Source organism: Pseudochaenichthys georgianus, chromosome 21, assembly GCF_902827115.2.
Source record: "Pseudochaenichthys georgianus chromosome 21, fPseGeo1.2, whole genome shotgun sequence".
NCBI classification, from domain to species: Eukaryota; Metazoa; Chordata; class Actinopteri; order Perciformes; family Channichthyidae; genus Pseudochaenichthys; species Pseudochaenichthys georgianus.
This window is the reverse complement of record NC_047523.1, coordinates 1,940,794-1,956,356: the sequence shown is the minus strand read 5'-3', so window position 1 is coordinate 1,956,356 and position 15,563 is coordinate 1,940,794. Positions and strand designations below refer to the sequence as shown.

Sequence of the window (15,563 nt, the reverse complement as noted above, 5' to 3'; positions counted from 1 at the left end):
CCTCCCTCTCCTCTCCTCTCCTCACCTCTCCTCTCCTCTCCTCTCCTCTCCTGCTTCAGATGTAACCGGCCAAAACAAGCCTTAAAGCCTTAGCGAGCCTTTCCTCAAGGCTCTCAAGCTGACCTCCAAGGGAAGGTGTGTCTCACTTTAAGCAAGCATCTACAGATCCCTTCTGTACTCCATATGTTATGATCCACGGCAGTGAGATGAGACGGATACATCGCTGCTTTGCTGCGATCATGACTGGAGGCGGGCCAATAGAGTTAGTTGAATTCTTCACACACACACTTGGACCAAATCTACACTTTACTGAGTGATATTCAGACACTTGACATTTACAGCATATCAGAGTGCAGTCACACGGCATGCGAGTAACGCTCGTGTGTCAGGGCGTGTTCTGGGGAGCTAAGGCTGGAACTGATATGGACTTGTGAAGAGTGTCCGTGTTCTGGAGATATGATAGATGTGTTGACATTCTGAGGCTTAACAACACCATGTTTGTTCAAGCTAAACAAGGGACACTTTTCCCATCATGCATTGAGGTGATGTAGACAGTTTGTTTGGTATTGCTGTTGAGACACAATGAGCTATTTACAGCAGTTCTCTCATCTCATACTTCTTTACATATGTAACAAAAACATGATTTTTATATTGCAACAAATAAAAAAGAATCCAGACATCTCATGCACCGCTCTCAGTTCTTTGTAAAGCAGCGTGCCATATTGGATGCATTATACTTGACTGTATGCTGGTATCAGAATTTTAAATACAGTCCTATGTGTTTGCTGAAAGCTCGTCTGGATAGGAAGGAGGAGCCGAGGTTAAGCAGCCTTATTGTGATAGAGGCATCTGTCCTGAGTGCATGCGCTTGGCAGGGTCTGAGCTTACTTGGACAAAGCTATTAATAAAGATGCTGCTGGCTCAAACTGGGGGGGGGGGGCGTCTGATTGGAAGTGCTGCTGCAGGCTGCTCTGAGGGAGGGGGTTCTGGGGAGGTAGGCTGAGGGACTTACATGCGGAGAAGCCCCTTGTAGAAGGGTCGTGTGAAGAAGGCATCCAGCAAGTACTGATGGACCAGCGCCAGGCCCAGGATCCGCCCACTGAAGCGGAACCTACACACACACGCATGCGCACGCACACACACACACACACACACACACACACACACACACACACACACACACACCCACACACACACACACACGTGAGCGTCAGGGCTGCATTGACTAACCCCTCCTGAGAAATCAATACATCTGGATTGAAGCAGAACATTATGTTAGTTAAAACATGCTGTGGGTTTTGGAAATGTTTCCATCTATCATTACATGTTGAGATCTGGACTTCATCAGGCTCTTTTTCAAAACGTCCAATACAGACACCACTGGAATCTTATTGCACTAACATAACATAACAGAATGAGTTACCTTGTTCTGAGACTGTGTCAAAATACCAGCCTTAACAATACCATACATGTACTACAAGAAGAGCAGCGCAGTGTTTGATGTGGTGTAGCGTCTGAGTCGAATGTTTGAACGAAGCATCTCGGTGCTGGGTCTCAGTGGAAGATCCAGACTCTCTGTCGGCGGGCTCTGGGCAGAGGGAGGGTTTACTCCATGCAGCGCAGCAGATTGCTTTTAAATCTTCTTTCTGCGGATATATAAATGCTTTGGAAGTTATTTTGCTTGTGTGTTTCATGTAGTATTTAACCGGCTTTAGTGACATTTCAAGTTCCATTTCCAACTGAGGAGGCACAAGATGATGTGCATTGCTTCAATAAATACAATGAATACAGTCCAGAGATCAGCAGGGATGGTGCTTCTCCTTTCTTTGTCCAGCCTGAGACAAGCCGTCTCCCAGAAGACACGAGTAACGAGCTAGTTCATGGGACGAGTGCCACTCGGTGCGACCGCTGTGACAAAGAGCTGCTGCAGACGTTATGTGTTATATATGATGTTGCTGCATCTGCTCTCTTCTTCACCCAGCGATCACATTAGGGTGTTCCTGTCTGCACATCCATCCAATCACTGTCACTGAGGATTCATTGACTGGTAAGCCACACATTTCTGATCCACATCACACACCAGTCCAACAAATGACTGCTATTTTTGGATTTGCAGCCAGAGGAGATGAGACGGACCCTTTACAGTGGCACAGCAGCAGTCTCACATCCGGACACATACATGAGGCACACTTGTAATCTAGAAACATGAACATGTGGAAGGCTCACCACTCATGGTGGTTGTCTACAAAGGCCGACATGGGGCTGATCTGGACGGTGTACGTGTCGTTGGCCGAGTATTCAAACAGGCCATAGTACGGGTTGAACAGTTCTCTGGACACCAGGAAGAAGAACTCTCTGGAAGGTCCGCTGTAGTCCAGCCTGCAGTCAGCATACATGAAATACACAAACAGAACATGTTAGTAGGAAAAGGCAAGAGTCAGCTTCCGTCAACATTCCATCACAAGGGGTGGGTTAGGCGCAGTGGGCTAGAGCGTGGACCCTCAGATCAAGGGGCGCGGGGAGTGACGAGTCTCCCCTCTCCTCTTTGAGTCCTACACCTGGTGACGTACAAATTCAAACTATAGCTTGCTTCACTCGCTACTCTCCTTGTTATAACAAATCACATTACAACGGAGCCCAGTGCATCTGGCTAGCCTTTAGCAAGTAGGACAGCTTCCAGAAGTTATCGTTTGGCTCAGGGGACGCGGATCAGTGAAACTTCCTGCAGACTCAGAGCCGTAACCCTATAGCAGATCCAGAGACCCAGAGATCCAGAGATCCAGAGACCCAGACTCATCATGCACGAGTCAACAGCAGACTCAGATTCGGAGAGCGGACTGGATGAGTGGAATACTCCACACAGCGCGAAACAGCAAACTGTTTCGGACTCCTCGTGGTTTTCAGACTCAGTGAGTGTCAGCTCTGTTTGTGATAACGTAGAGGCATACTGTGCACAGACCATTTGAGACTTCACCCGGTCAAGTGTAAGAAGCCAAATACTGCCATAAACAAGCATTAAGACACAAACGTTGTTAGATCATGTTTGTGAAGCGGAGGTTAATCGTGAACTGCAAATCTCAAGTGGCAAATTCTAAATGACAACTACACAAACAGTGGACTGCCACCCTCACTAGTAGCTCTGCAGTTTGAATTGATTTGAAGTTGGAGACTACATGTATGTGCTCCTGTTTCACTGGTAGGATTTCTACGCTCTCGTGACTCATGACTAAACAACCCAGTCTCACGGCATTTCGTGTTATAGTCACAACATGTAATCTATTGATTCGTGTTCACCAACACGATTTCCCCCTTTTTCTCGTGTCACACAGAACGATTTTAAAAGCAATGTATTTCTACTGGTAATGTGTTTCGTGCCTGCGTCTTTTTCTCCGGTCGGGTCGTGGAACACCGGAAGCTGTGTGGTTCATAAAAACATGTGCTTACTCAATATCAAGCCACGATTATTGTTTTTATTTTAAATCGTATAATGTCGGACTTTTTTTGCCGTCTGTGAGGAAAAGAAATGGCTCAGAGCCTCAGGATACTGACATCTGTATTTTTTAAATCTTTTTTTCCTTCTAATTTGTTATTCTTTTCTAAATAACAATAACACACTGTTATTTACTCACCAATAACACACAATTATCCTTGCTTTTATTTATTGGTTTAATTCCATAATCTCTGGCTTTTTTGGCGTTCGTCAGGAACTGAATTTCAAAATCAAAATAACCGGAAACAGACGTAGGCCTATAAGGGACATTTCGAGCATCATTGTGATACACAGCCACTGAACTGATTACCCAAGATCCTCAGCTATGGTTTAAGCTCGCTGATTGGATGTTTTAGCCGCAATGCATGTAGGGGTATGGTGTTCATGCCATATCAAATCCGAAAAACATTTCTGAGTTTAGGATAGCCGAAGACACTACACTACCCATAATCCCCAGCTATCATTTAGGACTACTGTCCCCGTGATTACTCTTCAAGCTCTGGGATTGGATGTTGGAGTGGCTGTGTGCCAAGGTTACGCAGAGCGTCAAACAGCTGTTTAAATGGAACGAAACCACGCCAGACTTTCCAAAACTGGAATCGAACGCCCCCCCAGAACTACACATGCTGGCTATTGTGTTTCTCAAAATGTACTATGGGACGTCTCTACTGAACGTTTTCGTTTTTCCCACAATTAGAAGTTGCCAGTATTAAACACATTGGTGTTATCAAATGTAAAACATATCATTAATAAATGGGTGAAAATCGCTTGTGTCCATAATGCGCAGCATTAATATATAGCATTAATATACCCACATGACAGCTCATTGCTACTTTGTAATTCTACTCCACTACAATTCAGAGGTTAACCTGGTATTTTTACTCCACTGCATTTATTTGAGTTACTTTGCAGATTCTGATTAATGATGTGAAATATAAACAACCCTTAAATCAGACTTTAGTTACACCTGAGTCAAATTCAGGTAAGGTGATTGTCAAGTGCCAACAATCAGGAGAGATATTTGATAGTTGGTGCTTGAGAAGACTAAACATGTATCTGCAGATCTCTATAAAGTATATTCATTACTCGTTATTCTCTACTACTAGTTAATTAAAAACTGTACTGTATATAATTGCTATTTTGCACATCCCTTTCAATATTTCAAGATTTCCAAAGGTTTATTGACATATCATACACAACTACGGTGTAGTTATGCAATGATGAAAAACGTGGGTCACAGGTCCCTCAACAGTGCATTACAAGACATCTATCAATATGTGTACCTCCACCATTAAACTGTCATATTCTGCACATTTCTTATTCTATCTACATACATAAGAGTATAATTAATGTGTATAATATCAGTTAAAATAAGTGCTTCAACATAGTTAACATTGCAGGAAAGCAATATATTAGACGTTAAGTACTTTGTCAGGCTTAATATTTATCTGTAGATAGATACCCCTAAAGCTTTTTTCTTATTTAAAAGAAGACCTTAACCTAAAGTATTCTTTAATGTATTAATAAAGGTTAATTAGTTTGTCTGTTTTGCACATCCTCATATCAATATCTTTGTATATCCTGCACTAAACTGTTTTATTGTAGAGATCACTTATAGTATCTTCTTGATTTTTTATATTATATATTTCTATCACAGACCTTCTACTTTCCCCCTATGAAAGTATATGTACTCTTAATATTTTTTTCATCAAATATAACACATAAAAACAATAATTCAATAACGTGCTTTAACCACTAGGCGGTGCACACAAGGTACACACAAACACTTGTATGTACAACATCTGAAGATGTGTAGTTTTATTCATGCTTTCACATCATTTTACAGCATATTGCTATACTATTTCAGAATCAGTATTTACATTCTTACATTCAAAGAAAATCAGTAATACCTTTAAAAACTACAGTCCCTTTATATCAGCTGTGCACCGTTATGGTGTAAATATAACCTAACTATGAATTAGATCAAATGTAAAAGTCAGCCGAATTAGTGTTGATACTGCAAGGAGACGTATTGTGTGAAGAGAAATTGAAGATGTTGTTTAATTGTTGATATATTTATGATCCACGTCAAGTATTCAGTTTCTGCGGCATTTCTTCCAGTTTTCCAAAGGTCTTCTCATCAGGGCTCTCTAAATAAAGAACTACGGCAGATCTGTAATATGTAATGCAGACCAACCTTGAAACCTCAGAAATCGGGAGCATTTCAAAACCACCGCCGGGGGGGGGGGGGGGGTGTTAGATTATCATTAACATGCTTATTGTAGTTGTAAGTGCACCGTCTTGCAGCCTGTCGCACCAAGGAGGTGTGAGCAGAGGTTCGAGTTGTCCATTCTTGTTCTGTTTTATGTGACTATCTTCCTCACCCTCTTTAGACTTTCAGTTGCGTGCGCTGCTAAAGAGACGCGCTACCATGGAAACCAAACAATGGTGTAGCTGTATTAAAGTCTGAGTGGAAGCAGTGGTGAGTAAATCTGATTTTGTCAGAAATCGGGAGAAATGCGGGAGAAATATGACCCCGGGAGGAAACCGGGAGAGGGCTATGACATCGGTAGTCTCCCGCGAAAATCGGGAGGGTTGGCAAGTATGTGCCGTTATGTGATGACTTTCAAAGAGAAAAGCAAAAACACTCGGAATAAAGTATTATTTTCTTTAAAGAAAAAAGTTTTTCGGATTTGATATGGCATGAACACCATATCCCTACATGCATTTCGGCTAAAACATCCAATCAGCGAGCTTAAACCATAGCTGAGGATCTTGTGTAATCAGTTCAGTGGCTGTGTATCACAATGATGCTCGAAATGTCCCTTATAGGCCTACGTCTGTTTCCGGTTATTTTGATTTTGAAATTCAGTTCCTGGCGGACGCCAAAAAAGCCCGAGATTATGGAATTAAACCAATAAATAAAAGCAAGGATAATTGTGTGTTATTGTTGAGTAAATAACAGTGTGTTATTTAGAAAAGAATAACAAATTAGAAGGAAAAAAAGATTTAAAAAATACAGATGTCAGTATCCTGAGGCTCTGAGCCATTTATTTTCCTCACAGACGGCAAAAAAAGTCCGACATTATACGATTTAAAATAAAAACAATAATCGCGGCTTGATATTGAGTAAGCACATGTTTTTATGAACCACACAGCTTCCGGTCTTCCACGACCCGACCGGACAAAAAGACGTAGGCACGAAACACATTACCAATAGAAATACATTGCTTTTAAAATCGTTCTGTGTGACACGAAAAAAAGGGGGAAAATCGTGTTGGTGAACACGAATCAATAGATTACATGTTGTGACTATAACACGAAATGCCGTGAGACTGGGTTGGACTAAAAGAACTCGTGTGAACCGGATTTCTTCAATGACTGACTCAGAAGGCAGCTAAGAAATAGCTTCACATACCAAATAAAAAGTGCTAAATCAAAGTACTATTTGTCGGTTACCACAGAAAACCTGAATAATCCTAGGAAATGTTGGAAAGCCATAAAATCGATTTCCACTGGTGATATCCCAAATGAGCTACCTCCGTGCCTCACCACAGCATCTGGCATTATATCAAACAGGGCTACTATGCTAAATTGCTTTAATGAGCATTTTGTGTCTTGTGGCTCTCTGTTTGGCTGTGTGGCTCCTGTGAACGCTCCAATCCTTGACTCTGAACAATGTGGTCTGGAAAACCCTTTCAGTTTTACTCCTTTAACTATTGGTATTGTTCATGAAGCATTATCCAAGTTAGATCCTAGGAAACCGGCTGGCCCGGACAACTTAGAACCTTTCTTTTTAAAGATAGCTGCAGATTTTATTGCTCCACCTCTTACTTCTCTTTTTAACCTCTCCCTCAACATGAATACAATTCCAAAAGTATGGAAGTCTGCTTATGTCTTGCCTTTACTGAAAGGAGGGGAGGCAACTATTTTAAATAACTATAGGCCAATCTCTAAATTGTCAGTTCTGGCTAAGGTGCTTGAACGCTTAGTGAGTGAACAAGTAAAGGAGTTTTTATGTATAAATGATATCCTGTCTAAACATCAGTCAGGATTCAGAAAGAAACACAGCACCATCACTGCCACAATGAAAGTGGTAAATGACATTACGAGTATCTTAGATAATAAGCAGAGTTGTGCAGCTCTGTTTATTGACCTTTCCAAAGCGTTTGACACCGTTGATCATCGCATTTTAAAGCAGAGGCTACTCAGTATAGGCATATCCAGCCATGCAGTGGGGTGGTTTGTGAACTACCTCTCTGAAAGGTCCCAATGTGTTCACGTTGATGGGCTGTCTTCTGAGTGGTTAAACATTTATAATGGTGTACCACAAGGTTCTGTTTTAGGACCACTTTTATTCTCCATATATATTAACAGCGTAGGTGATAATGTGGATGAAGCTACTTTACATTTTTATGCGGACGATACTGTAATGTATTGTGCAGGTCCCTCCATTAAAGAGGCTGTTGTTAAATTACAAGCTGTTTTTAACACTATTCAGACTCAGCTCTCTGAACTAAAGCTTCTTCTAAATGTGGATCAAACCAAGGTAATGCTCTTTTCAAAAGCTAAAAAGACTCCAGAGCCTGTTTTAGATATTGTAACTACGCAAGGAACAAAACTTGAAGTTGTTGCCTGTTACAAATACCTTGGTATCTGGCTTGATGATTGTCTCACTTTTAAACTCCATGTCAATAACCTGCTAAAAAAACTGAGGGTTAGGCTAGGGTTATTTTTCAGAAACAAGTCCTGCTTCTCGCTTGAGGCCAGGAAAAGGCTAGTCACTGTGACCTTTTTACCTGTGCTGGACTATGGGGATCTGGTCTATATGAATGCACCTGCCAATTACCTGAGCAAATTGGATGCTGCGTATCACAGCGCTCTGAGATTTGTCACACATTGTAAAGCGCTTACTCATCACTGTACACTGTATACCAAGGCAGGTTTACCATCTCTCTCTGTACGGAGGCTCAGTCACTGGTACACTTTTATCTATAAAGCTTTGTTGGGTAAACTCCCGTATTATATCTGCTCGCTGATAACACAGAGAGTTGCAAGCAGCTATTGTCTGAGGTCACATGATGTGGTCTTGTTAGATGTGCCAAGAGCAAGGACTGTCTTCGGTAAGACAGCTTTTATGTGCGCAGCTCCACTTGCTTGGAACAATCTTCAGCAAGAATTGAAACTGAGCAATCTCATTCCTCTGCATGTTTTTAAAGCTAGGGTAAATGAAATGCTTGCTGATACAATGGGCACTTGTAATGTCTATAACTATGTATCCTGTAAATATAATGTATAATGTCCTTTATTGTTTTATGTTTCATGTGGAACCTATATGCTGCAGGTCTCCCTTGAAAAAGAGATCTATGATCTCAATGGGACCAATCTGGTTAAATAAAGGTTTGAAATGAAATGAAATGAGAAGACCTTGAATCCATAAAAGGATCCGGATTTGCCATAGCTGTTACATATTGTCTGATATATGTAATGTAAAGCACTTTGAGCACTTGGAAAAGCGCTCTAATAAATGTCATTAATTATTATTATTTGTCAGACATTTGACAGTTTTCTGTAAAATGTTCTGTTTTATGGAGAAGAGCAGTAGGTGGCGCCAATTCTCTGGTGGGAACTCTATTACACCATTGCAGAAGAAGAGGATTCAACAACATACCACAAGCTGAAGAGATTTTAAAGTATTATTCTACGACATGAACTAGCTCAGTAATTACCACACAGTATGTCTGAAGTTTGTATGCTTCATTTATGTGTCATGAAAGCTGTGGTTACTAAAAGGGACCAATCACCACCCGTCGAACATTAGCTACCTTTAGCTTAGCATTGGTGAAGCAAACCACCGCGATGTAGTGAGTTTGCAGCCTAACATCAGCAATGTACTTGAAGCAATTGCATTTATGCTTTAATTATTATAAAACTGGTGTTGATATGTGGAGATGTATTTGCTTAACAAAATGTTTATATATTATGGGTTTGCCACAGATCTGTTTTTCTGAAATATAACAAAATGTAAGAGATGTGATTGCTTTTGTCCAGGGGCTCCTTGCTATGCTAACTTGCGGGTCGGGGTATTTATGAAGCTACTTGTTTTACGAGACGGGTATTGATAATCCGGTTGTTTCTTGTTTTTGTGCGTATTGTTAAGGATGCCATATCCTCTGTGGCCTGTGTGTAAAGTGTCGTTAATATATTATGTGGAAAAGTAGCGGCTGTTGTTGAATCAGCTAATGAGAATCTTAACTAAACCTATACACACACACACACACACATCTGAAAACCTTCAAAGACCATATACATTTTAAGAAATACGTCATCATTGCACCGCTGTTTGAAAGAGCACTCAGAGCATAAACGGTCCACAACAATGTAGAACACTGCATCGACCTTTGTGTCACAGCAGATCTACGGCACGTTGAAGTCCCATCATCATCAACGTCATCATTAGTTTGCTGAATCTGTTTCAATCACACTTTGCTGCATTTGCTTTTATCCAGACACAAAGGTTCCACTTTGAATCAGAACATACAGCAGGGTCCTTTTGTCCTGCAAGGATGCTGTGCACAGCAGTCAGAGTGAACTCTAGAGAACTGGGGGTCGTTTCAGCAAAGACACACCCCACAATCAGCAGCACATGCTATGGCATCAAGAAAAGGATACCAGTTAATACAATAGAGTGCTACACAGGATATATCCTCAGCCATTTGCACACGGTGATGCTGCATCATCTCTGCCATGAGCATGTCTCCTTTAGCTTTCAGTGGAAACATTCGCTCCAGTTAGGACTGTTGCTGATCTGGGCTGAGCTAAGTTGAGATGTAGCTGGATCCATTTCTGTTACACATAGTCACCCACACTGTCTGACAAATGACAAGGAGAAGAATTGTGAAGAAGTCATCTCTCTCACCCGTCCTCGCCCACAAAGCTGACGTAGAGCTTGCTCCGCTGCAGGTCTTTGCGGGAGTAACACATTATCTGGTTAAAGGCATCCTCCAGAAGGTGGTCCCGCCGTATTATGAGCCTGAGAGCACACACACACACACACACACACACACACACACACACACACACACATCAATATTAGACTGTATGTGAATAATGTCGTGTGTGGAAGTTCAAAACCCAGAGATATCCAATTTAATATAATAAAGAAAAAGAGAAAGGCAGGACATCTACACATTACTTTAACATGTTGGCTTGGAATATTACTTCAACTGATATATTTTGTTGTCAGTTTGGATTTTCAATGCAATTGTTTTAGCACTAAAAAGTACTAAAGTAAATGACTTTAGTACTTAAGTAATGCAGCGGATTACTACACACTCTGGTGAGTCTTTGTGTCAGCAGGAAGATGGTGTGTGACGTGTGTGATATGAGTGACACTAACTAAAGTGTGTGTTCGTGTCCCCCAGTAGCAAGCTGGTAACATTGAAACGGTTGGTCTCACGATGGAGCTCTATGGCACAGAGGATGAAGAGATATCAGAATATAGACAGCATTAAACACGTGTGATATTTCCAGACTCATCCTCTGACGCTGAAGAGCCCTAATTAGATGTCATCCATCTTTATTTTTAAGATATTTATAGACTGGTTGATGGACCTCCATTATTTTTGAGCAGAAAGACAGATTGTTTTCTTTTGAGAGAAATAAATCCCTACTTAATACTTTATTACAACATGTTTCAGTATAGATCCAACTGCAGACAGAGCGATACGCACTTGTTTTCTCCTGCCTGTTATCCCGTACTCTATATCAATCAGTGCTCAATCACACAATCCATACTTCACTGCCTTTGGAGTTTAAACCTACTTGACTTTTCCCGGTCCCTGTCCATAACCCTTGGTCTCCAGCTTTCGGTAGAAGTTCCTCAGTTTAGCCTCAAAATCTCGCTTGTAGGGAGCGGGAGCACGGGCATTGGCTCGCTGGGTGCCTGAGACATCAGAGGGGTTGGGGAGACAGCAGGAACAAAAGAAAAGGCAGAGAAATGGAAAATGTTAATGTGGTTGACAGACAAAAAAAAGGGGGGGGGGAAATCCGATAAAAAGAGATTGAGATAAATTGACCCAAAGTAGAAATTGGCTTAAGCCTGAATGAGAGAGGAGAAATGTGGAGTTGAATTCAGAGTCTGAACATGACGGCACGTTACCCAGCTTGATCCTGGTCATTGTTATTTTGTATCATGTTGTTGTCATCAACACAACAACACACAGAGGCACATCTCTCCACGAGTCTGCTCATAGGTAGGCTCAGTGTGGGAAGACAGTCACAGATAAACACTGGCAGGAAGTGTGTGTTTGGGTGTGTATGTCCACTACTACTATTTCACCCAAATAACTATAAATATATAAAACATGGCTACTTGGTATGCACAAATGTGAAATAAGCTGACGTGTATTGTAGTAATTCAACTAAAAATCAATGAACAGAAAGAATGAAAAATATGTAGGCATTTGATTAGCGAATTATAATTTTTTAGTTTTTGCTTTTCTCTGTTAAATTATGATGGAAATTATAACGACAGCTTCTTAAAATGTATATGGTCTTTGAAGGTTTTCAGGGACATGTGTGTGAATAGGTTTAGTTAAGATTCTCATTAGCTGCTTCAACAACAGTCACTACTTTTCCACATAATATATTAACAACACTTTACACACAGGCCACAGGGGATATGGCATCCTTAACAATACGCACACAAACAAGAAACAACCGGATTATTCAATACCCGTCTAGTAAAACAAGTAGCTTCATTTAAAAAATTTTAGATATAGTTCTGTACATCATTCAAGATTTACTCTACTGCATATTGAATCATTGATAAAATGACATGTTATGTTTAAAGTAGTCTTTTGTATGTACATTTATTTGATGTTTTATATCAACCTGTGTTATATATGAAATTGCATCAGCCAATGTAAACCCGAACCTCATGGTGGAAGGTGTACCATTTAATAAAAAGAGAGAATTTAATAAAGGCCAGACAGGGGGCATCATGCCAATAAACCCGAGCAGACAGAGAGACTCACCGGGGGAGCTCTGAGGAGACGAGAGGCAGTAACTCTGGTGAAGCAGCGGAGGAATGTATGACATCACGTCCTCCTCAAACAAGCTGAAAGAGAGAGAGAAGTACACAGTCAGACGTCTGAGAAGTACACGCCATTGACACAGGTGGATCACATGACACTGTACGGCTAGGTTTAAAAATACATAAATGGTATGTTTTAAATTAATCTTCAATCAAATGAATGAGGATATTTGGATTTATAAAACCCCCTGATCAATCTTTAATATACGCCTTCTCTCGTGGGTGGGTGATGCGTTTTAGTCTTGCGTGGTGTCAAGATCCACGTGAGGCACAAGTCATCTGCCAAGAGCAGCTCCTAAAGGCAGATGGCTGGTTGCATTTGGGATTAAGGAACAGTACTATATGTATACGTATATAAAGCTTTATGTAAGATGTGCACATGGTTTTTCATGTTGGGGTATAAGTACCAGAAAGGAATGGATATTGAATCGTATTGTTTCTGGGAATCAGTGGCGATACCCAGCCCCTGTGGTTCTGGGAGTGGCTGCTTGTGACCAATAGTAAGTCCTCTAGAGCCACACACTGAGCGGCTTGTGACCAATAGTAAGTCCTCTAGAGCCACACACTGAGCGGCTTGTGACCAATAGTAAGTCCTCTAGAGCCACACACTGAGCGGCTTGTGACCAATAGTAAGTCCTCTAGAGCCACACACTGAGCGGCTTGTGACCAATAGTAAGTCCTCTAGAGCCACACACTGAGCGGCTTGTGACCAATAGTAAGTCCTCTAGAGCCACACACTGAGCGGCTTGTGACCAATAGTAAGTCCTCTAGAGCCACACACTGAGCGGCTTGTGACCAATAGTAAGTCCTCTAGAGCCACACACTGAGCGGCTTGTGACCAATAGTAAGTCCTCTAGAGCCACACACTGAGCGGCTTGTGACCAATAGTAAGTCCTCTAGAGCCACACACTGACACACAGGCACAGCCTCACCTGAGCAGCATGACCAGGTCAGCATCGCTGGAGAGACGAGCCAGCCCTGTCACCCCCTCACTGCGAATAAACTGCACCTTCTCCCTGCACACACACACACACACACACACACACACACACACACACACACACACACACACACACACACACACACACACACACACACACACACACACACACACACACACACACACACACACACACACACACACACACACACACACACACACACACACACACACACACACACACACACACACACACACATCAGGGGTGAACAGACACAATCCATTAGGATGAAAGGTTAACTGTGTGTTCAGTTTGACTGATGATGATGATGATGATGATCATGATGATGATGATGGAGGTGTTGGCTGTAAGCGAAAGAGAGAGAGAAAATGAAGCAATGAGAAAGAAGGAGAGGAAGAGTGGGCGTCCTACTTGAGCGAGTTATTCCTGGCCAGCTCGGGTTGCCTTTCCTGCAGAATCTCAACAATGTTGGGTTGCCGTAGAAACGCCACGATCTTGTCGTTGTAGGCTGGAGGAACAGGAAGAATGTGCATTTATCTCTGACTCTAGCGCGTGTTTGGAACTTGATGCTTTGCTTATATTGCATGCGTCATGTGATCCTGCCTGACCTACCCACAGGCACCACATCGTGGTACTGACTTCGACTGGAGCCACTGAAGGTGCTGGATGGCCGCGGCATGACGGGGGGGTTGTTTTGACGGGAGTCGTCCACCACCTTTGACAAAAGGAAGCACATTAGTTCAGCTCGCATCCTAGTTCTACAAACCATCAGGATATCTGAACATTCTCTGTTAACTCATGGACTGTAAGGCTTATGCTATTGCAAACCATGTTCTCTAGTATTCCACATGCATAAATGTACAATGTCATCAAGCTGCCATTCGCGTTCATTTCAGTAATGTATCAAAAAAACAGCTGCAAATGTATTTCATCACAGTACTAAATATAGGATGTCTGCTGTGTAAACACTAGAAAGACAAACCTAGAAGACGAAGTAGATGTTCCTTAAATTGTTAAAGGTACCATATGTAACAATTGATACGCTCCCCGACATGCTCAGTTGTCTATAACAATGGGGACTGATTTGTGTGTGAAAGAGTTGGGATGTTTTGCCGCTAGAATCGAGAGGATTTAGCGTTTATTTGCACTCTTGAGTCTTTTGCGTCTGTTCAGCTCCACTGCGTAACAGCGTGTAGCACACGTAGCAAAATGCTGTCTAGAGTGGATGATCTTCTCCTGGCCTGATTTCACTGTTCAATAAGCTAGCTTGCGTGCTGAGTTGAAGCTAGTTGGCTAACTTTAGCTTACTGGCTCGCTAACATCTAACTCTAATGGCGCAGTTTCACTACAGCGCGGTTTAAGCGTGCCGTGCCGTTTTTGGTTGCGTTTCCACTTGGCCTAGTACCGGCTAGCGAGTACGATTTCACAGTTTTTCTGGCCCCATAAAATCGTGGTTCTAGGGCCAGGAACAACCAGGCTGAGTCGGGCTGAGTATGCTAAATTCGAGAGAGAATCGCTGGCAAGGGGGCTACAACAACATTAACATATTTGACCGTGATTTAATTGTAATACACGTTTCAAAGTGATGCCGAAGTAACAACATACTGATACCGGTTAGTACAAACCATGAATTAATGCTTTGACAAGTCTGCAGACAGACGGCAGGCGAACAACCTTTTAAAATGCGTGTTTTCTGAATGGAGATCGGCTAACAGCTAACGGCTGATGTTGGTTTTGTGTTTCGCATTGAAGATGGTGTCACGGCTCCGCCTACACTGCGTTACTATAGTTACAGCGCCAGCTACTAAACTGTAATGGAAACGCAGCATAAAGTGAGCCTGGCCTAACAAGGCCTAACTATACCGTACTAAGCCGAGCGAGGCCCTGCAATGGAAATGAGCCATAAGTGGTTAAGTTAGCAGGCTAGCTTGCCAAATTACTTCCCCAGCTAAATTGAATTATAAACAGTCCATGACATGTCAGTTGTTAGACGCTTTTATCCAAAGGGACTAAC

At 42.0% G+C, this 15,563-nt stretch overlaps 1 protein-coding gene across 1 annotated transcript in view; it reads right to left on the bottom strand.

The window, feature by feature from the left end:
* Positions 1-15,563, bottom strand: part of hecw2a (HECT, C2 and WW domain containing E3 ubiquitin protein ligase 2a) — an 85,742-nt gene that overhangs the window by 10,139 nt on the left and 60,040 nt on the right. The window contains exons 17-24 of the mRNA XM_034110323.2: positions 14,162-14,264; positions 13,961-14,057; positions 13,520-13,603; positions 12,529-12,611; positions 11,315-11,435; positions 10,410-10,523; positions 2,227-2,379; positions 1,013-1,111 (exon numbers count right to left, since the gene is read on the bottom strand). Of these exons, the coding sequence (XP_033966214.1) occupies positions 1,013-1,111; positions 2,227-2,379; positions 10,410-10,523; positions 11,315-11,435; positions 12,529-12,611; positions 13,520-13,603; positions 13,961-14,057; positions 14,162-14,264 (854 nt within the window). The remainder of the gene's footprint in view (positions 1-1,012; positions 1,112-2,226; positions 2,380-10,409; positions 10,524-11,314; positions 11,436-12,528; positions 12,612-13,519; positions 13,604-13,960; positions 14,058-14,161; positions 14,265-15,563) is intronic.